Source organism: Equus asinus, chromosome 8 (genome assembly GCF_041296235.1).
Source record: "Equus asinus isolate D_3611 breed Donkey chromosome 8, EquAss-T2T_v2, whole genome shotgun sequence".
In the NCBI taxonomy this organism is placed as follows: domain Eukaryota; kingdom Metazoa; phylum Chordata; class Mammalia; order Perissodactyla; family Equidae; genus Equus; species Equus asinus.
The window spans coordinates 22,079,892-22,101,939 of NC_091797.1; the positions used below are offsets into that span (position 1 = coordinate 22,079,892).

Below are 22,048 nucleotides of genomic sequence, written 5' to 3' on the forward strand. Positions count from 1 at the left end.
ATTTTGTTGAAGACTCTTGCATCTATATTCATTAGGGATGTTGATTCGTAGTTTTCTTTTCTTGTGGTGTCTTTGTCTGGCTTTGGTCTCAGGCTGCATAGATGAGTTAGGAAGTGTTCCCTCATCTTCTGTCTTTTGGAAGAGTTTGAATAAGACTGGTGTTAATTATTTAAATATTTGGTAGAATTCACCGGAGAAGCCATCTGGTCCTAGACTTTTCTTTGTTGAGAAGTTTTTGATTACTGATTCAATCTCTTTACTTATTATAGGTCTGTTCAGATTCTTTATTTCTTCTTGAGTCTGTTTTGGCAATTTATATGTTTCTAGGAATTTTTCCATTTTATCTAGATTATTTAATTTGTTGGCATACAATTATTTGTAGTATTATCTTATGATCTTTTTTCCCCTGTAAGGTCAGTAGTGATGTCCCAGTTTCATTTCTGATTTTAGTTATTTGCATCTTCTCTCTTTTTTTCTGAGCCAATTTAGCTAAAGTTTTGCCAGTTTTGTCAGTCTTTTAAAAGTACCAACTCTTGGTTGCATTGATTCTCTATTGTTTTTCTACTCCCTGTCTCATTTATCTAACTTTATTATTTCCTTCCTCCTACAATCTTTTGATTTAGTTGGCTCTGTTTTTCCTAGTTCCTTGAGATGTAAACTTAGGTTGTTCGTTTGAGATCTTCTTTTTAAAAATGTTTACAGCTATAATTTCCCTCTTGCCACTGTTTTCACTGTGTCCCATAAATTTTGATATGTTGTGTTTTTATTTTCATTCATCTCAAAGTATTTTATAATTTGTATTGTGAGTTCTTCTTTGACCCATTGATTACTTAAGAATCTGTTGTTTAATTTCCACATTTTGTGAATTTTCCAGTTTTCCTTGTGTTATTAATTTAGCTTCATTCCATTGTGGTTGGGGAAGATACTTTGTATGATTTCACTCTTTTTAAATGTATTGAGATTTGTTTTGTGGCCTATGATCTATCCTGGAAAATGTTTTATGTGCACTTGAGAAGAATGTGTATTCTGCTGTTTGTGGATGATGTATTCTGTGAATGTCTGTTAGGTCTGGTTAGTTTTGTGTTGTTCAAGTCTTCTATTTCCTTATTGAACTTGTGTCTAGATGTTCTGTTCATTATTGAAGTGGTGTATTGGAATCTCCAACTATTATTGTAGAACTGTCTATTTTTCCCTTCAGTTCCGTCAGTGTTTGCTTCATATATTTTGAGCTTCTGTTTGGTATGTATATGTTTATAGTTGGTATATCTTCTTAATGAGTTGACCCTTTTATCAGTATATAATGAGTTCTTTGTCCCTTGTAACAATTTTTTATTTAAAGTCTATTTTGTCTGATGTTAGCATAGCCCCCTCAACTCTCTTTTGGTTACTATTCGCTTGGAATATCTTTTTCCATCCTTTCACTTTCAACTTATGTGTGTCTGGATCTAAAATGAGTTTCTTGTAGACAACATATAGTTGGATCATGTCTTTTTTAAAAATGTATTCTGCCAGATTCTTTTAGTGGGGAGTTTAATCAATTTACATTTAAAGTGATTACTGGTAAGAAAGGGCTTCTGGCATTTTGTTATTTGCTTTCTTATGTCTTGTCTTATTTCTTTTTTGTTCCTCAGCTCCTCCAATATTGTCTTCTTTTGTTTGGTTAAATTTTTTCCAATGTACCATTTTGATTCTGTCCTCATTTCCTTTTCTCTCTATATTTTTATTTATTTCCTTAGTGGTTACTATATGGATTATAATTAACATTCTAAATTTATAACAATCTAGTTTGAATTGATACCAACTTAGCTTTGATGGTATACAAAAATTCTGCTCTTATATAGCTTCATCCCCCTCCTTATGTCGTTTTTGTCACAAATTACATCTTTATACATTGTGTGCTAATTAACGTATATTTATTGTTTTATGCATTTGTCTTTTAAATCATATAGGAAACAAAAAGAGGAGTTACAAACCAAATATACATAATACTGGCTTTTATATTTACCTGTGTGGTTACCTTTACCAGATTTCTTTATTTCTTTGTATAGCTTTGAGTTCTTGTCTAGTGTCCTTTCATTTCAGCCTAAAGGACTCTCCTTACCATTTCTTGTAGGGGAGGTCTACTAGCAATGAACTTCCTCAGCCTTTGTTTCTCTGGGAAGGTCTTAATTTCCCCCTTTGTTTTGAAGAATAATTTTGTTGGATATAGAATTCTTGATTGAGTTTTCTCTTTTAGCACTTTAAATTGCCACCCCATTGCCTTCTGGCCTCCATGGCTTTTGATGAGAAATCAGCTGCTATTCTTATTGAAGAATATTATTGAATAATAATCCTTTGTACATGATGAGTTGCTTCTCTTGTGCTGCTTTCAAGATTCTCTCTCTGTCTTTGTCTTTTGACAGTATGATTATAATGTGTCTTGATGTGGATCTCTTTGAGTTTGGCCTGCTTGCAGTTTGTTGTACTTCTTGTATGTGTAGATCTATGTATTTCATTGAATTTGGGGAGTTTTTAGCCATTATTTATTTCTTCAAATATTCTTTCTGCCTCTTTCTCTTTCCTGCTTCTGGAACTTCCATAATGCATATGTTGGTCTGCTTGGTGGTGTTGTATGGGTCCCTTAGGCTCTGTTCATTTTTCTTCATTCTTTTTTCTTTCTGATACTCAAACAGAATAATTTCAATAGTTCTATCTTCAAGTTTACTCATTGTTTCTTCTGCTAGCCTGAATCTCCTATTGAACCCCTATAGTAAGTTTTTCATTCAGCTACTGTAACCTTCAGCTCTAGAATTTTTTATTTGGTTCTTTTTATAATTTATATCTCTTTATTGATATTCTTTATTTGTTCATTTTCCTGGTTTCCACTAGTTTTTTGTGCATTGTTTTGTTTAGCTCCTTGAGCATATTTTAAGACAGTTGATTTGTAATATTTGTCTAGTAAGTCCAGTATCTGGGCTTCCTTGGTGATGGCTTCTATAAACTTATTTTTTCTATGAATGAACCATACTTTATTTATTCTTTTTACACCTTGTGATTTTTTTTTGTTGTTTGAAACTGGACATTTTGAATATTATAATGTATCAATCTGGGAATCAGATCATCCTCCCAGGGTTTGTTGTTGTTGATTATTGAAGGCTATAGTCATCCATTTGTTTATTGCTCTTCCAAACTATTTTTGCTAAGACTGTATTTCTTGTGTGTGGTCACTGAAATCTCTGTTCCATAATCTCAGCAGTCAGTCAGTTATGTGACAGAGATTTCCTTAAATGCGTAGAGTGGAAAACAGACAAACAAACAAATACCTCTCCTGGTCTTGGCAGATTGGCCCTGAGCTTGGGCACTACTTCAGTACTAAGCCGATTTGTCTAAAACTCTGCCTTAGCCTTCACCTCCTGGTGGCGTGGAGCCCAAAGACCAGCCAAAAATGCTAGCATAGGGTCCTCTCAGGTCTTTTCTGAACATGCCTCTTTTCCTGGGCATGAACATGGAAGACTGGATCTCCCTATCATATGTTAGCCCTTCAGAGTCCTTATTTCCCCATGTAGCTTCCTCCTCAGTCTCTTCCTTTCCAGGCTTTTTGATCTGTCTACTGCTTATTCCATTCGCTGTCCCCACTGCCTTCCAAGCAGCCTCTGGCAGTCCATGTCTTTAAATGCTTTCAATAGATGCTACGTGGAAAACTGCTCCAGCCTGAGGGGGGCAAAACAAAAGTCAGCCTCAGCATGGGTCCCTCAGGGAACTACCAGATAGGGAAAAATTCACAGCCACAATCTTTTGAGAACAGTGTGCATATTGCCTTCCCCTGGCACTATCAAGCCACACCAGGAATATGGGCGACTGTCCCCATGGCCACCACCAAGCTGGGGAATGGGGGAAAAAACCACAACTCTTTGTTACTGAAATTTAGCAGCTTCTTTTTTCATTAGACACACCACTGGTTGGACTCCACTGTAAGTTTTTTATTAGATTCCAGAGTTCTGAAAAAGTTGAGTCTATCAGTTTTCACCAGCTTAATGATAGCTTCAGTGGAGGGTCTCATTTTTGGAGCTCTCTGCTCTGACATTTCTGTGACATCACTCTGTGTTTAACTTTTTGAGAAACTATCAAACTGTTTTCCACAGAAGCTGCACCACTTTACATTCCTACAGAAGTGTGAGGGTTTCATTTTCTCCACATATTTTCCAACACTTACCCTCTGTTTTTCATTTTTTTATTATAGCTATCCTAGTAAGTGTGAAGTGATATCTCCTTATGATTTTGATTTGCATTTCTTTTTAATGACTAATGATGTTGAGCATCTTTTCATGTGCTTATTGGCTGTTTGCATATCTTCTGTGGAAAACTATCCAAATCCTTTGCCCATTTTTTATTTGGATTACTTGTCTAAGATCCATTTCTTATATATTATTTTCTAACCTTTTTTCTTACAAGGTTATCCTGAAAATCATGCATTAAGAAAATATGTATAGGGGCCAGCCCCCTGGCCAAGTGGTTAAGTTCACGTGTTCCACTTTGTAGGCCCAGGGTTTCACCAGTTCAGATCCTGGGCACGGACATGGCACTACTCATCAAGTCATGCTGAGGCGGCGTCCTACATAGCACAATCAGAGGCACTCACAACTAGAATATATAACTATGTACTGGGGGGCTCTGGGGAGAAGAAGAAGAAGGAAAAAAAAAGAAGATTGGCAACAGATGTTAGCTCAGGTGCCAAACTTTAAAAAAAAGATAATATGTATATAAAGCTATCTGCAGTGTCAGAACTTTACACAACATGATGTAATTCTTAAATACAAGAAGATGCTCTTCTACCTGTATAAAGGTGCATTTTGTATTAATCAGGACTCTCTTGGTTGTAAGTAACACAGAAACCTAACTCAAACAAGCTTAAGAAAAAATGAATGGGGGCGGGTAACTTATAGCTTGATAACTGGGAAACTGGGGCAGAGTTAGATCCAGGAAGTAAAGATGTCATTAGGACTCTGTCTTACCCATTCCCTCGGCTCTACTTGGCCTTATTTTCTCTCCACTCAGGGGCAACATAGCCCCTGCAGCCGCAAGCTGCCGTGGTCCTTATAGGCTTCTATCTAGAAAATGAGAGTGTATCTTTCCTTATAACACCAAAAAGTCTCAGGGAGGATGTTGATTAGTGTGACTTGGGCCACATTTATATCCCTGAACAATTACTGTTGCCAGGTAGATGAGGTACTCAGACCAGGCCCTGGTCATACGACCATAATGAACAATCAGGACTAAGTTGAATTAATATGGAATGGGGGGAGATGAGGTTCTCCAAAGGAAATGCTTCTAAGTAGAAAATAAAATGTCCCCTATAGAGCTGCAAAGGTTCAGTGCCTGTTTTATTTTTAGGCTTTCTTTGTGGTTTTTTATCAAGAAATGGATGCTCAAGTTCTTGTCCCTACTAAGATACTGCTTTTTTTCCTGCCCCTTTTTTGGTGGTAGGGGGCTAGTAAGAGATTAGAAATAAAGATTTTATAGCTCTGTCTGTTCCAAAAGCTTGGAGGAAGAAGAGAGAAAGGCCAGTCATTTTGGAGTTGGAAAGAGGCTGGAACTTGACTCCTGATTCTGTGACCTTGAGCTTCATAGAGGAACTGAAAGACTCTTCTATAGGAAGGTAAGTATTTGCATTTATCTGAATTCATAAGATTAAGCTGTTTTAGTCTCATTAACATAGTCTTATGACCTGGAAGGACTATTCTCATATATTGTAAAAAATTACCCCCCAGACCTTAGTAAGAAGATGAGGAAGTTACTGGTAGTTTTCACCAGGGAACATTGTCACCAGCTATCAGATTTACAAGCAAGCTGCCCACCAAGTTTCACTCCTCTCTTTTTCTTCTCAATTTCCAGCTTATGGATACATTTTTCATGCTGCAGATTATCTTGAGGTAGTTACTTTTATATATTTTAAGATGAAATACGCATTTCCAAGTGATACTGGAGAAGTCAAATCCATCTTTGCAAGGAAAACCATCATTTAAAGCTGTTGTTGATTTCTCATAGGTTGAAGGCAGCCATGGCGAAGGGTCAGGGGGTCTCCTCCGGCAGTCTTGACTCTGAATTAGTCCAGCCGATACCACTGAATCACAAAATGGTAGCCCACTCAATAGCCCCAAGCAGCCATATACAGAGTGCTCTCACCAGGTTCATGTGATGGCGAGTTGATGCTGGAAAACAAGGGAAAAAACCAAATAGACTCTTGCAAGAGCCATAAATAATGTGTGATTACACAGCAGCAGTTCTCTACAGGTGAGAAGATTAGTGTGTTTTTAAGAATGCATTTCAGTCTGTTTTTATTTTGTGTGTATGTTCTATTTTTACTTTTGGGGGTTTTTTAGTAATATAAACCACAAAAAGTAAAGCTTGAGAAAACACAAGGGTTATGGCTAATAAAGGTTAAGAAACAATGATAAAGAGGTAAGACTGATTTTTCATTAACATACCAGAACTGAGTGAAACCTTTCCAAAGACTCATCTAGGAACAGTTTTTGATAGTGCCTTAAAAGTCACAAGCATATGGCCATGCACTTGAACAAGTCTGCAAAGATAGAAAATGAGTGGAGTTTATAGTTGTAATCAAAACTCACTGTAGTGTTAACCTGACATATAACAGCAGCCATATTTGTAAGGTGCTTTACAGTTTACATAACACTTTCCCACATTCTCTCATTTGCCATATATTTAATGATAGACATACTGTAATTGTGCTACATGCTAATTAAGCTTAATTAGCAAGTTCTTGTGAATGACTATAATTAGTGGGATTGGTTTGCTGCCAAAGCAGATTTTCAGTTCTTTTTTACTTTATCAGTTACTTAGTATTTATAATCAGGATCAGTTTAAGTCATATTCTGTTTTGCACATTACACACTTATTCTCTTGTATATTAAGAAACAAATTCCTGAGTCCTTATTTCTGGACAGCTGAGCTTCCCTTGCTCCAGGGCTTTTGTTGTAACAAAACTGTCACCCCCTTCCAGTCCCCTCCTAATCCTACATCTCTCCCACTAGCACTCATCTACTCACACTTGAGGGAGACTTGTATATAACATTTAACATTCACTCACCAACAAATATTTATTGAGCACTCTGTGCCAGAGATTGAACAAGGCATTGGAAGCATACACGGTGCTTGGCAGAGCAGTCCTGGTGCCTGCCCTCAAGGAGCTCACCGACTAATGAGGTAGACAAAGCCTACATTAGGGTGGGGGAGTGGGCAGACCTATTTTACTCTCCTACTAAGCTACAAATCTAACCTTTATGGTGGGTCTCTGTTTGCCTGTTTTCCCTCATTTGGTTGAGCACCCAGACAAGGAAAACACAGCTGTCATGGATTGTACCCCCTCTATCCTCCAGCACAGGATGTGATAGGAGAGAGTACCTGGGATCAATAGCCTGGCATTGAGGAGGTGAGAGGGAGCTGAGGTTAGGCATGGATTAGTGAGGTGAAGATATTAGGGAAGCAAGTTCCCAGAAAAGAGAGAGTGGGGCTGGCCCAGTGGCGCAGCGGTTAAGTTCGCACGTTCTGCTTCTCGGCAGCCCAGGGTTTGCTGGCTCGGATCTCGGGTGCAGACATGGCACCGCTTGGCAAAAGCCATGCAGTGGTAGGCATCCCACGTATAAAGTAGAGGAAGATGGGCATGGATGTTAGCTCAGGGCCAGTCTTCCTCAAAAAATAAAAAAAGTTAAAAAAAAAAAAAAGAAAAGAAAAGAGAGAGCATTTGCAAAGGCCCTGAGGCAGGAAAGAGTTTGTCAGGTTTAACAAGCTCATTAGTTTGGTTGGAGGGGTTGATGCAACAGGAGAAACAGCTAGAAGACTGGAAAGATGGAAGGTCCTAGAGCCAAGTTAAAAATTTTATCTTTAGGGCACTGAGAAGCTATGGAAAAGATTTAATGACATTTCCCTGCCTCTTGCATCTCAATCCATTATTTTCCTGGATAGACCCTCTTGTCTTCAGGTACAGAGGTGCTGTGTAATAACCTTTCAGACTGAAACACACAGGCAGCTGAGCAGAAACCATGCTTACGACCATAGAATTGGAAAGAGCATGAGCTTGAGCGGCAGAATGCTTGGGTCTATATTATTTTGAACACGTTTCTCAACCTCTCCACACCACTTTCTTTTCTGTACAGTTGATAATGTAACATTTACACTCCTCAACAGGTTGTTGTAGGGTCAGAAATAACAAGTACAGTGCCTATGACTGGCACTCCATAGGTGGTCACTGTCACTATGTTAGCAATACTCTGTTACTGACACAGATTTCAAACTCCTCTTTGGGAATGGAATCACAGAATCATATATCATCAAATTGTAGAGAAATCTTAAAGGTCTGTCTGTATGTGAGGCTTGAGTCCCTTCTGCAACACTGATGATCAGTTGGTTTGTTATCCAGAGTTACTCATAACATCCAGAGAGAGGAAGCTCAGTACTGTCTGAAGCAGCCACTCCATGTTCGGGCTCTGTTAGAAGGTTCTTCCCTTGGACTGAATCAAATATGCTTCCCTGTGACCTCTATCCAGGGGTCTCAGTAGTGTCCCGATGCCTCTTCCATGTGACATTCCTCCAGGTGTTTGAGGTCATGATCTATACCACCACTCATCTAGAGTTGAAAACCTTGTTTCTTCAGCCTAACAACAACAATAAGAGGTCACTTCATCAAGAAAACACAATCCTAAAGCCTATATGTACCTAACAATTGAGCTTAAAAACATGAAGTAAAAAGTGTTAGTGGGGGGCCGGCCCCATGGCCAAGTGGTTAAGTTCATGTGCTCCACTTTGGTGGACCACGGTTTCGCAGGTTTGGATCCTGGGCGTGGACGTGGCACCACTCATCAGGCCACGCTGAGACGGCGTCCCACATAGCACAACCAGAAAGACCTACAACTAGAAAATACAACTATGTACTGGGGGTCTTTGGGGAGAAGAAGAAGAAGAAAAAGACAATTGGCAACAGATATTAACTCAGGTGCCAATCCTTAAAAAAAAATGTGTTAGTAGGAGATTTTAATAATAATATTAGTAACATTTAGTGAGCACCCACACTATACTTGGTGCTGTAGATACACAGATAAGTCAGTTTCAATCAATCCTGTCAATTGAAGAAAGTCACACAAGTGAAGTGTAACACAGCATTACAGATACTGTGACAGAGGTCTGTGCAGGAAAAAGCAGGCGGGGTGGGGAGGGCACCAAGAGAATTGTCATCTTTATGAAAGAAAGGTTTGCCTCATAAGAGATGACACAAACTGCACCCTGACAATTGATAATACCTACACTCAACTGGACTTATCCATTGGTGGTATTTGTTAAAATATCATTTTAGGGACTTTAGTCACACAAAGTATTTAAAACAGCCACTGTCAGCAACTGCAGATGAATTCCTACAAGAAATGTTAATTTTCCCTCTTAGCATTCTTTGCAAAGCCCCTTTTAGAGTCAGAATAATGGAAACCAAGCAAGGAAGAAGAGTGGAATATGTAATTTGCTGTACCTGCAAATGGATGGCAAATATTGGGAAAGGAGGAGCCTCAGCTAGTCTTTCCTAAGCACTGAAATAGAAGAGATGAGGCATACTGTCTTTGTCATGGCCATACAATACAGGAAGGCCACAGAAGACGGGACAGTAAAGCGTTTGCCCCACTGAATCATTGCAAGTTGTGTGAAAGCAGCGTGCTACTCACACTTTGATGCTTGTTTCTTCATGGTGGGCCCTGTGCTGGATGCTAAGGTAAAGATGACCCATCTAAGAGGCTGAGTTGAGGAGTACAATGTGATCCAATGGAGAAAGCGCTAGGAAGCCTTGGAAAAGGACTATTTGATGTGCCCTGGGAATTCTGAGGAGAGATCCTTGGGCAGATGAAGCCAGCCTTCCTAAAGGAGGCAGCATGTCCAAGAATAACAACAATGAAGTCCTTGCAGCCTCCTGAAGTGGGACCTTCTCCATGAGAGTCATAAGAGAGGAGAAGGCAGTGAACCTGGAGCTGCCTTCTTCAAGAAGAAACAAATGAGAGAGGCAGGAACACAAGAGTTAAATATCAGTGGAGACTAAAATTAATATTTTTCAAGTTTGTTAAAGAAGCCCTTCAAGAAACAGTTATAAAACTACGGATCTTGAAATATTCCCCAAAACGGGAACAAATGATGAGGGACTGGCCCCAAAGAATATTGGTTAAAGTTCTGTGTTCGCCACTTTGGCAGCCCAAGTTCACAGGTTTGGATCCCAGGCGTGGACCTACACCACTCGTCAGCCATGCCGTGACAGCAATCCACATACAAAACAGAGGAAGATTGGCATGGATGTTATCTCAGGGCTAATCGTCCTCAAGCAAAAAAATGAGGAAGATTGGCAACAGATGTTAGCTTAGGGTGAATCTTCCTCAGGAAAAAAAAAAAGTGAGAAAGTGTAGAAAAGTTTGTTTCACAGTGTGCAAGCCTTCCATCTTAAGAAGTCAACAAGGAAGATAAAACAAGTGTTGGTAAGCAAAAAGTATTGATGGAGACAAGTGAGGAAACAGGAGTGTTGAGTGGAAGTTCATAGACACCAGTCCCATCCCCATCACCCTGTTGAGGGGACTGAAGTCCAGAGAGGGTCTTGAACTCCCAAGACACAAATAGGACTCCTTTCACTCAGCAGAGCACAGCACTGCAGCCCAGTGATGTTCAGCACACAGACCCACTCCAGCCCTTTCTGAACTGACTTGACAAAACAGAGGAACTTACTCCAGAAAACTCTTCATTTCACCACAATACTTCATCGGGGGATTGTCTCCTCTGCTGGGGCACTGGCACGAGGCAATCAGCAATGTCTCCTCCCCCTCACTTGCTGAGCTACCTTTTTAAAAAAAAGTAGTTCCCTTCAGGCAGTACTATTATTGAGACATTATTCATATACCATAAAATTCACCATTTTAGGATGTACAGTTCATTGATTTTTAGTATGTTCATAAGGTTGTGCAACCATCACCACTGATTCCAAATCACTTTCATCTCCCCATAAAGAGACCTTGTACCCATTAGCAGATACTCCCAATTGCTCCTCCCCCAAACTCCTGGTAACCACTAATCTACTTTCCGTCTTTATGGATTTCCCTATTCTGCACATTTCATATAAATGGAATCATACAATATGTGGTATTTTGTGTCTGGCTTCTTTCACTTAATGTTTTCATGGTTTATCCATGTTGTATTATGCATCAGTACTTCATTCCTTTTTATGATAGGTTGAATAATATTCTGTCATAGATATACCACATTTTGTTTATCCTTTTATCAGTTGATTGACTTTGGGTTGATTCCACCTTTTGGCTATTGTGAATAGCAGTACTATGAACCTTCATGTATTCAAGGTTTTGTGTGGACATATGATTTCATTTCTCTTTGGTATGTACTGAGGAGTGCAATGGCTGGGTCATATGGTAACTCTGGGTCAAAGGTTTAACCTTTGAAGAATTTCCAGATTGCTTTTCAAAGGGCTGTACTATACATTCTCATCAACGAGATCCAGTTTTGTATGAGGGATCCAATTTTGCCACATCCTCACTGACACTTGTTGTTACTCATCTTTTTTATTACCGCCAGTAAAATGGCAGTATTACAGTAAAATGGCATCTCATCATGGTCCTGATTTTCATTTCCCTAATGAGTAATGTTTCATGCTTGATGGCCGTTTCTCTCTCTTCTTTGGAAAAATGTCTATTCAAATTCTTTGCCCATTTTTTAATTGGGTTGTCTTTTTATTGTTGAGTTGTAAGAGTCCTTTATATATTCTGGTTACTAGACCCTTATCAGATAAATGTTTGCAAATATTTTCTCCTAGTCTGTGGGTTTAAATTTCTTGAAGTGTCCTTTGAAGCACTGCTAAGCTACTTTTAACAAATATTAAAACATCTTAAACTAAATTAGGAATATGTAAATGGCGTCTAAATTATACTTTTAAATTTAATAAGTATTATAATTTTATGAGGAAACCATTGTATGCAGACCACATTTTGAGGCTTCAAACTAAGAGTCTTGAGTTCATTGTGAGATTCATCATAATGATAGCTATCGCTTTTACAGCATTTATGTGCCGAGCACTGTTTGGGCAATTTGCATGTATCATCTAATTCTCACAATAATTCTATGAGGTGGAGACTTATCATCATCATACTCAGTGTACAGATGAAAAACGGAGGCAGGGGGAGGTTAAGTAATTTGCCTAAAGCCAAAAAGTAGCCGAGGTGGGCTCCAGATTCCGTTGTCTTAACTGCTAAAGTGGAATTAAATGATTTCAAAGAATGCCTAACTCCTCGCTTTGGGGAAATAATAGTTTTCATGGCGTCGACACTCTGGACATTTTTCCTCGCCGTACCAAGCCAGAAACTAGTACCACCCTTCCAGGCGTCTTCAACGCTCCCTTCCCCTCCCAATGCGGTTTCAGGACCCTCTCTCCTCCCCAACGGTCAGAGGCTTTTAGTGTTTGGAAGTAACTGCGAAGTCCCCTGCGTCCCCCGGGTGGATTGGTTCTAAATTTCTGGCGGCCAATGGGCGCCGAGGAGCAGCGGCTTCAGCCCGGTGAGACTGGAAGCTGAGCCGTGGGCGGAGCCAGCGGAGGGGCGGGAACGGTGCCCCGGCAGCTGTGCCAGCTGTGCCTCCTGTGTGCGGCGCCGGTGGCCCTGAGCGGAGCCATGAGCTGGACCTGCCCGCGTTGCCAGCAGCCCGTGTTCTTCGGTGAGGCCCCGGCTGAGGAGGGGGAGAAGATGGGGCGAGTGTGAACCGCCGGGTTCCGTGAGGACGCAGGAACTGGCGACGGTGTGGTCCCAGACCGTTTTCCACCTGTGGGGCGCTTGGCACTCGAGCGGGATGGAGCTGGCCTCCCGGAGACACTCCCCATCGTCTCTAGGAAGCAGGGCGGGAGGGGCTGAGGGGGAAAAGGAGGGCGCCCGCTGCTGCGCGTGGCTCCCCGCAGCCCGGTTCCTCCTGTCCCCCACAGCAGAGAAAGTGAGCTCCCTGGGCAAGAACTGGCACCGCTTCTGCCTGAAATGTGAGCGCTGCCACAGCGTCCTGTCCCCAGGAGGGCACGCAGAGGTGAGGCCTGGCCAGGGCACACAGCCCTGTGTCTGTCACTGTCCCCCAGGCACCAGCCCCCAGTTTCAGCCCTGGATGCCCACCAAAGGCAACCTCAGCAGCCAACTTCCAAGACCACTGAGCCTGAGTTGTGCCAGTGGACCCCATGCCTTTTGGGGGGGCAGGGAGGACAGCAGCACTGCTCCCCCACCTGCTCTTGCCCTTTCTCCCTGCCCACACTGGCAATTCCAGCATGCTAGCCCACCCCTCCACCTCTCCCAGCCCAACCAGCACAGGACAGCGGACGGACACACCCAGCAGCCCATCTTGGGGAAAGGCCTGTGGGACACAGGAGAGGCCCTCCTTGGCCCTGGGCAACCCCCTTCCCTTTGCTTGTGCCTAGCACAATGGGAGGCCGTATTGCCACAAGCCATGTTATGGGACTCTCTTCGGACCCAGGGGTAAGTACCAGCCTGGGAGGGACAAAGGGGCAGGAGAACCCTCTCTGTGGCTGGGAGAGGAAGGCTCAAGCCTGACCTCCCCTCTTCTCTCTGCAGGGGTGAACATTGGCGGTGTGGGCTCCTACCTCTACAACTCCCCCACACCCACCCCTGCCAGCACCACTCCTCTCAGCCCCAGCAGCTTCAGCCCCCCGAGGCCCAGGACTGGCCTCCCCCAGGGCAAGAAAAGTAAGTGTGGCTGGGCCCCAGCTACTCCTCCTCCTGACCCTTTCCCAGATGGAACAGCGGGTGGGACCAGGTGGTAGTCTCCCACCCAGTCTTCCGCTTCACATTCATACAATTTTGTTCATGGCAAAGTTTTCTCTCATCCTTGGCTCCTTTTTTTATGTTCCCTCATGTCAGCTGCTGATGGTATTATCACCCCCATTTTACAGGTGTGGAAACTGAGGCCCAGCTAGGGCAAGTGACTTTGTGCTGTCATGCAGCTAGTCAGAGGCAAAGCTAGCCTAGAACTCAGGCCTCTACCAGGCCAGGGCCATGGAAGGAATGACCTACAAGTGAGGGGTCATTGAGATGGGGCCAGTCCCTCACATTCCTCCACTTCCCCCCACTCCCTGTTCCTCCCTCCCATCCCCTGGAGTGGGCAATGACACCATGCTCCCCAACACCTGATACCCCTGCCCCAGCCAGCTCCTATATCAGCTCAGGTTTCCTGAGGATTGAGTTGCTGACGGGGTCGGGCTGGTGGGCAAGGAAGCGGGTGGTCCCTCCTACAGATAGAGCAGGAGGTAGGGTCAGAGGGGACTGAGCTCTGCCCCAGGAAGGCAGACTCAAGGCCACCTGAGTGAGAGGCTTTGGGATGGGGATGAACATGGCTTTTGGAAGAGGACAGTGCCCTATGCAGGCCGGTGCCGGTGGGCTCTGCTTAGGCCTGGTCCACACTTCAGCCCTAGCCAGGGCCTCTTCCCCTTAAAGGCCCTCCCCACATGAAGACCTTCACTGGGGAGACCTCACTGTGCCCTGGCTGTGAGGAACCTGTCTATTTTGGTAAGTGACAACAGAAAGCCTGGAGTGGGGGGGGGCACAGGATGGGCATCAGGCAGGGAGGTGGTATAAGGCAGGGGGGTCTCCCTGCCCTGCCCCCAGAACTACCACCTTTCTCCACCACCAGCCGAGAAGGTGATGTCTTTGGGCAGAAATTGGCACCGACCCTGTCTGAGGTGCCAGCGCTGCCGGAAGACCCTGACTGCTGGGAGTCATGCAGAGGTGAGCTGTGGCAGGCATGGGTGGTTATGTTGGGAGGAGGGAGGCTGGAGATGGGAAGAGAGCCGAGCTGAGACAGTTCTCTTTCTCTCTGTGTCCCAGCATGATGGCGTCCCCTACTGCCACATCCCCTGCTACGGCTACCTGTTTGGCCCCAAAGGTGGGCAGCCCCACCCCAGACACTGGGCCTAAAGTACGGCGTGTGGGTCTGTGGGGATGTGTGGACAACTTCCCCTGTGGTCAGACACAGCCCAGGCCCCTCCCAATTCCCTCCAGCCCTCATCCCAGCACCCCCCAGCCGCCAGGCCCTTGGTGACAGGGTTCTCTCCCCCAGGTGTGAACATTGGTGATGTGGGCTGCTACATCTATGATCCCGTGGAGATAAAATCCAAATGAGATGCTCACAGGAGATGTCCCCCAACTCAGGCCTCCCACCCTCCCCTCCATGGTCCAATGAGAGCTACAGAATTCTCCGGTCCCATGGGGGTGGGGGAAGGTGGGGTTCTGGTGGCCTGGGCCTGGGTTCCATCGTAGAGCAGGGAGTCTAGACTTTCTCGACTCCTCCCTTTCCCATTTCTATCTGGTCAGGGGACATAGCCGACCCCATTTTGAAGGGTGGCCTCCTGGCCTTCCCAGTCCCTTTCCCCAGCAAATTCTCTAACTTCAAGGTACTCATAAAACTTGTGTTTATTCTGGCTTCTTCAATAAAATGTTGGCTTCCATGCCTTCAACTCTTCTTTGGGCATGAGGCCTAAACAGTATGTTGGGGGTGGGGAGTGTGGGGGTGGGGAATGCATTATCCTGCAAAGTGCCTGGGAGGTAGGAGGGCCAGCCATGGAACAAAGAGCTCTGTTCTCCTGGTCCCCTGGCCCTGGCCAGCCCCCAGCACCACACAGTAGACAGCATGCCCACCAGCCCTGTTGGTACCAGAAGTCATCAGAGAAGAGTCTCTTCTTTAGCACCATGTCTAGAAGAAGCACCTTATTTAGCATCTCATTTGAGCATAACAACAGATAGATCGTGTGGTGAGGTCTGCTAAGAGGCTTCGTTATCCATTTGAGAGATGAACAGACTGAGACCCAGAAAGGGAAAGCCACATGCCCAAGGTTACACAGCAAATCAGTGGGAAAGCTAGGATCAGAACCCAGGACCAAACTCAGTGGCTTCCCATCAAGGGCTCATCCCACAGCTCCTCACTGCTGCCCCAACCCAAGGGGCACCTTTATTTACAGAATGCCCCCAGCCATGAGAGGGGTGCCAGAATTCTCCAGCAGCCCACTGCATCCTGGGAAGTCACCCTCTTGCTAGAGGCCAAATAGTCAAGGCTGGATGAGCACAGAGAGGCGGCACTGGTGGCAACTCCAGCTCTGGGCAGGCCTGCCCTTCTGCTCTCCCAGCCCCTGCTGCAGAACTTCTGTGGAGGGCCTGCCCCTGAGAGCACTCAGTCCTGGACCTGTTTCCTGGACATCTCTTCCTCCTGAAGGCTGGACGGCACTGGGGAGGAAGGAGTCATGAGCAATGGTGGGCTTTAGCCCCTGAGCCTACCACCCCAGCCTGCCATATCAGGGCTGGCCTAGAGGTCTCCCCAACTCCTGGTATGCAAACATGTGCACTCCCACAAGTGACTCCCATGCATGCCTGTGCACATCCCTGATGTGGAAGCATACCTGAGTGTGCATACGTCCACCTTCTCCTGGACAGTCTTGGGCACCTGTGTACACGCACACACTCACGGGCTCATGTACACTTTTATACATGCAGTTTACATACCTCTGGTCATGCACACTTGCTTACATGGACCAGATACACACACAGACATTTCTTCCTCTCTGAATCCTACCTAATGTGTCAGGTATCTGAGCACCCATACCCACATGCATGTGCTCATACTGACACAGACACAGTCCTGTGCACACACCTCTTCCTCTCCACGTCCTGGATGGTCTCTGGCAGCTGTGCCTGCCTTGTCTCTGGCAGCAAGAGGGCAGTGCAGGCAGCCAGCAGGGCGATGCCCCCATAAGCAAGCTTGGGCAGTGGCAGCCATACTTCGTCCAGCAAGGCTGCCAGTGGGGCCAGAGAGCCCCCCAGCCGGCCCACCAGTGCAGTCAGCCCCAACCCTGTCTGTCTGTTCAGAGAGAGAGGATGGGGGAGAGGGTTGGTGCTCACAACTACCTGGGGTCCTGCCTCACAGGGTTCCCCTCCTGGGCTGGCCGACTCTGGTACCCCCTTCTCCCCAGATGGCCAAGAAAGCTGGGACTTCTTTCATGGGGTTTCCCATCCACTGCAGGCCAGGGGCCCCCGAGCCAGCACCCACCAGAGGATGGGACCCCCAATCTGATAGAGTACCAGTTAACTACCACTGAAGGAAAAGAAAAGTCACCAGAAAGGGGACAGAGCAGTGTGGAAGGAAGAGGGTCAGCAGCTCATACAGCCCCTAGCGTGTTTTTAGAGGAGGCTCAAGGCTTTCTAACATACCCAGCTGCCTAAAAGTCTCCTCCCCACCTGCCAACAGCTAGCTGAAAGGGTCCCGGGCCTTATTTTCAGAGACGACCCCAAAGGGCAGCTCTGCCTGGGCGGTGGCGAATGGGATGAGATGGGCAGATGTGGCTTTTTGTGACTGTTTTCTTTTACAGGAGGCCCAGAAAGGTTGTCTGACCTCGTTCAGGGTCACTTAGTAAGCAAATATAAAATGCCCCGCCTTCTCCCAGACTTAGGTAAACACAGACAGCTGATTAGCTCTGTATTCCGGGTGCGGCGCAAGGAACGGGTGAGAGGGACTCGGGTGCAGCCTGTGTATGTGGGGGTGTTGGTGAGAGATGTGACTAACAAGCGCTCCCCCAAGGTGGGTTGCCTGAGACCCAGGCTCCCCTCACCTGAGCACAGTAGGGTACAACTCCGACGTGAACAGGTAGGCAGTGGTGAAGGCACCTTCAGAAAAACCTTTCCCCATCACCGCCAGGGCGACGCCCCAGGACCCCACCTCTGGAGAAAAAGGGGTTGAAGCAGTCAGCAGCCCCGGAGGAGAGGGCGGGCTCCCGGGATAGAAGGTGGAGCCTCCGGAGAGGGCAGAACTTAGCTGGCCCCCGAGTAGGGGCTTCCGGGAGAGGGCGGGGCTCTTGGCCAGGAGGCGGGGCCTCGTGGAGTGGGCGGGGCCTCCGGGGCTCACCCGAGGACACGAGCAGTCCGAGGCCCAAGGCGAGCGCGGAGCCCAGCAGCATCCCGGCCTGCGTGAGGCGGCGTCCCACGTGGCGCACCAACACGTAGACTAGCAGCTTGGCGGGCAGCTCCACGACTCCGAACAGCAACTGCGTGTGGTACACGTTCAGCCCCAGCCCGGACACATCCAGGCTCAGGCCGTAATAGGAGAAGTTCACTCCAAACCTGAGGGGGATCACGATGCCACTCAGGGGCTCTCCTTCCCACCCCTCCTCGTCCTCTCTTCTCAGGGAGCCTTGGCCTTTTAGACGGACCACCTCCCCCCGCTTCAGAGCCCGCTGCCCACGACCTTCCCTGTCCCCATCGTCCCCTGCGCATGTGCAGCTCGTGCCAGTGGCCAGAACGCCTTTACCTAATCTTCACAGCAACCCTGTGAGAGAGGAACTAGCAGCGTTCCGCTTTACAGAAGGGGCACTGAGGCTCAGTGTTAAGTGCCCTGGCCAACGTCTCACACTAAGGAAGTGGCAGAGCCTGAATTCTAACCCACGCGTCTCTGATGCCTGCTCCATCCGCTGACCTTCCAGAGCCCCATCTCCCCAGAGGCTGATCCTTGGCCCTCCACAGTTACAGTCACTGTCCCTCATCCTCTCACACGCAGCATGGTCCTGGAGTCTGCCCCTCCCTCTGCCCACCCTCACCCGGCCAGGCCCAGGCCAACCCCCTCCTCACCACATCACCATGCAGCACAGTGAGATGTATCGGAGCCGTGGTGTCCGGAACAGGTCTAGGTACGAGGGTCTTCGGACCCCCCGCTCCCCAGCGGCCACTTTGCTCAGGGCCTGGTCAAGGAGGAAGAGAGTTTGTGACATTGGTGTTGCCTGTGAGGCCTTAGCAAAGGCACATTGCTTTCTCTGGGTCTTTATTCCTCCCTTCTGCAGTAGCGGGGGTGGGGATGCACATGGGAGCTTGAGTAGGGTGGGCCCTGAGTCAAAGGTGCACCCCACCAGAGCCAAGTAGGACATCCTGAAGAGTTTGGAACCCTCCACTGGGGGCCGGGAGCTTTTCCTGCACACACAGTGGGCCCAGGAAGGGGACACTTGACACAGGCCACACACACACATGCACACATGCACACATTCACCCTCACCTCCTGGCTCAGGCCGTCCTCACTCAGGGGCCGCCCATTGAGCCTGGCACATCGGACCAGGTACACGTGGGCCTCCGCCACACGGCCTTGGGTCAGAAGCCAGCGTGCAGACTCAGGCACCCACCTGGGGGACAGCAGGAGGTCCTTCAGTCAGAGTCAGCACCCTAAGCCACATCTCCTTCCTGGGCACAGCACAGGCTGTCAACCTCCAGGCTCTTGCTCTTGCAGTCCCCTCAGCCTAGAATGTCTTCTCCTTCCTAAGCCCTCCTCACCTGATGAACTTTCATTCATCTTTTAAGGCCCAATTTAAAAGCCACCTCTTCCCACACTTCCTTGCCCAGGCCTAGGCTCCCACAGCCTAGGAGTCCCTTCTCTGCTCAGCTGAATTGGTCTCACCTGTAAGACTTCAGTCCCCAGCACCAGTCCCCCACTTCCCCCACAGGTGACAGGAAGGCATAGGATGAGGAGGGACAGACATACAGACATACCCAGAGGGATGATCCAAAGCCAGTTCATTTTGGGGAAGCAGTGAAATGCCCACCCTGCCTGGCCTCCCATTCTCTGCTTGGACTCCTACCCCGTGGGGCCCTGCCCCTGTCCCCACCCCTCCAGGGTGTAGGCCTCAGTTTGTGCTTGGCTCTGTCTCTCCATCTCTGTCTCTCTGTATTTTGTTCTCTGTTTCTCTACTTCTCGTGTCCAGCGCCATCTTTTTTGTATTGATCTCTGTCTCTATCTTTCTCTCTCTGTCTCTTGCCATCTCTTGGTCATTGACTGTTTCTCTTTCTCTTTGTCTCTCAGTCTCTCTGTCTTTAAATCTCAGCCTCTGATTAATTCTGTCTCTGGCTTGCTGTATCTCCCACTCCGCAGCTGCCCACGGGCCTCACCAGAGGCTGATGATGCCTAGGGCACAAGGCAGGGTGACAGCCAGCAGAAGCCATCGCCAGTCCCGTATCAGGTACCCGACCAGTGCTAGCAGCATCATGCCCCCTGTCCAGAAGGTGCTGCTCAGGACACCTGCCACAGTGCGGTGTCTGACGTCCAGCCACTCCAACTCTGGGCCCAGGGCAGAGGCCAGAGAGAGGAAGACAGTTAGCAAGGGCCAGATGGGTTTAGCCTCACCCTTGACAACAGCCTCCCTCCATCCTCTAGGCTCCGCCCATCCGCCTGCCTCACCAAGTGGCATCACGATGATAGTGAAGCCAGCCAAGGCTACACCAGTGAGGGTGCGGGTGATGGCAAACATGATGTAGCTGACCGAGGCTGCAGATGCCAGGCCCAGCACCAGGACACTCACATAGGCCACCAGCAGCAGACGGCGCCTCCCAAACCTGCAGAGGGGTCATGCAAGGTCAGCTCCCTGTAGAGGGGAGATCCCAAGACAGGTAGACTAGGCCCATACCCCAGCTAGTTGGAGAGGATTCCCCACCTCACTCCCTTATTGGCCCCCCACCTCACCCCACCTGTCGGACAGGTATCCGAAGGCCACGGCCCCCACCAGCACACCAGCGAAGAAGAAGGTGGAAGCGGCTCTGTTCAGGCCTTTCTGCTCACACACCAGGTCCCACTGCAAGGACAGGCAGGGAGGGGCCTCCCATGGGCACAGGCCCCTCTCCAGCTGGCAGCAACCCCTCCTCTCCAGGCCCTGGGGCCTCCTGAGGTCAACTGTGCCATCCTGGTACTTCTATGTCAGACAATAAACCCCCAACTATTCACCCCAGCCTGGGGCGGGGGGGACTTTGCCCCTCGTCAAGCTGCAGCCTCAGCTTCTTCCCATAGAAGATGTTGACTGTGACAACAGGGGTCCTGATCCTCCCCAGATACTCTGCCCCCACCTGCACTCACCTCCAGATGGATTATGGAAATCCCCGATCTCAGCCGAAAAGAAGGAGGAAGAGAAGGAGGCCTTTATCGTTTCTCCACCTCTTACTGCAGAAATACCCTTCTTTTCTCTCTGCCCCAAATCCCTGGAGCCACCTTAGCCCTCCCCCGCCGTAATCACCTCCCAATTGATGGTGGCAGCTCCCTGAATGGAATCCTTACTTAAAGCCAGGAGCTAAGCTCAGTGCTCTAAATTCATAGACTCCATCTACAGATGGGTAAACCGAGACTCTAAGAGTTAAAGTAACATGTCTAGTGCCCACATAGTAACCACCCAAGGCAGTGGCAGGCCTGTCCCACTTACGTGTCCCCCAACCTCCCAGGGTACCTCTGTTGCAATGGTGGAGGAGAACTCTGAGCGGTCGTACTCCCAGCCCTGAGGGCAGGGCACTGTGGAGGGCTCACCCTCCAGCTCCCCAGCGCTCTGCCCCTCTCCCTCCAACGTGGTGTTGGGGAGGGCCTGGGGGTGGGTGAAGCGGAGGCAGGAGCTGAGTGTGCCATCAGGTTCCCGGGGCAGGTGAGCCTCCAGCCACAAGTCCTGGTGGCTGAAGTTGGCAGGGGCGCCAGGCAGGGCACAGCGGTGGGCAGGCACAGCAGCCAGGAAGATGGGCAGGAGGAAGTGCAGGGGCAGCAGCATGCGGGGTAGGGCCAGCAGTGCCACATTCCGCAGCTGGAAGGGCCCAAAGCCGCCCACCTCTTCTAGCAGCTCCTCGAATCCCATGCTGCCCACCCACCAAAGGTCCCCAGCACGGACTCCCTCTGTAGTGCCCAGCACAGCTCAGCCCACCCACCGCTTGGACCCTTGGACTCTGGAGGTGGGAGTGGATAGACTGATGAGTGGAGAGCCTACAGCCAGAATCCAGCCCTCAGGGGCTGGCCCAGGACTGGGCCATCCCCAGCTACCCAGGTCTCCAGAGATCCCTGTCTGTCTGGCCCAGTACCTGGGGGGAGGGGCTGCCATCCATTCAAAGGTCACTGACTCTGTCATTCTGGGACTTACATCATGTGCTCAGGGACCAAGTCGGGTAGCCTCAGGCTGCCATGTGGGGTAGCTGGGTGTGAAGGAGGTGAGTCC

The 22,048-nt window shown here is 47.8% G+C and overlaps 3 protein-coding genes across 14 annotated transcripts in view; 2 read left to right on the plus strand and 1 right to left on the minus strand.

The window, feature by feature from the left end:
- Window positions 1-6,162, plus strand: part of ZNF318 (zinc finger protein 318) — a 42,759-nt gene extending 36,597 nt beyond the window's left edge. The window contains exons 9-11 of one of the 2 annotated variants that reach the window (XR_011504965.1): window positions 5,518-5,635; window positions 5,872-5,909; window positions 6,025-6,162. The gene's annotated coding sequence lies outside the window, so the exon portion shown is untranslated. The remainder of the gene's footprint in view (window positions 1-5,517; window positions 5,636-5,871; window positions 5,910-6,024) is intronic. The other variant, XR_011504966.1, reaches the window with a different exon arrangement.
- CRIP3 (cysteine rich protein 3) lies at window positions 6,134-15,528 on the plus strand. Of its 9 annotated transcripts, none has more exons than XM_070514914.1 (8): window positions 6,134-6,270; window positions 12,995-13,089; window positions 13,472-13,529; window positions 13,626-13,757; window positions 14,505-14,576; window positions 14,701-14,795; window positions 14,895-14,952; window positions 15,127-15,526. In XM_070514914.1, exons 5-8 carry the CDS (start codon window positions 14,516-14,518, stop codon window positions 15,186-15,188), a joined length of 276 nt encoding a protein of 91 aa, XP_070371015.1. In that variant the 5' UTR covers window positions 6,134-6,270; window positions 12,995-13,089; window positions 13,472-13,529; window positions 13,626-13,757; window positions 14,505-14,515; the 3' UTR covers window positions 15,189-15,526. The 9 variants fall into 9 exon arrangements, with proteins under 9 accessions (XP_070371015.1, XP_044632652.1, XP_070371014.1 ...); XM_014837414.3 differs by lacking the exon at window positions 6,134-6,270 and adding an exon at window positions 12,588-12,732 and having other exon boundaries at window positions 15,127-15,528; XM_070514913.1 differs by lacking the exons at window positions 6,134-6,270; window positions 14,895-14,952 and adding an exon at window positions 12,582-12,732 and having other exon boundaries at window positions 15,127-15,514.
- Window positions 15,463-21,797, minus strand: SLC22A7 (solute carrier family 22 member 7). 3 transcript variants are annotated; one of them, XM_014837411.3, is made up of 10 exons: window positions 21,302-21,796; window positions 20,556-20,659; window positions 20,269-20,423; window positions 19,980-20,148; window positions 19,096-19,219; window positions 18,678-18,787; window positions 17,959-18,173; window positions 17,666-17,774; window positions 16,711-16,917; window positions 15,463-16,286 (listed from the first exon to the last, which is right to left on the minus strand). In XM_014837411.3, the coding sequence occupies exons 1-10, from the start codon at window positions 21,692-21,694 to the stop codon at window positions 16,112-16,114; spliced, it is 1,761 nt and encodes a 586-aa protein (XP_014692897.3). In that variant the 5' UTR covers window positions 21,695-21,796; the 3' UTR covers window positions 15,463-16,111. The 3 variants fall into 3 exon arrangements, with proteins under 3 accessions (XP_014692897.3, XP_070371012.1, XP_070371013.1); XM_070514911.1 differs by having other exon boundaries at window positions 21,278-21,796; XM_070514912.1 differs by lacking the exon at window positions 16,711-16,917 and having other exon boundaries at window positions 15,967-16,286; window positions 21,278-21,797.
- Between the last annotated feature and the right edge of the window lie 251 nt (window positions 21,798-22,048).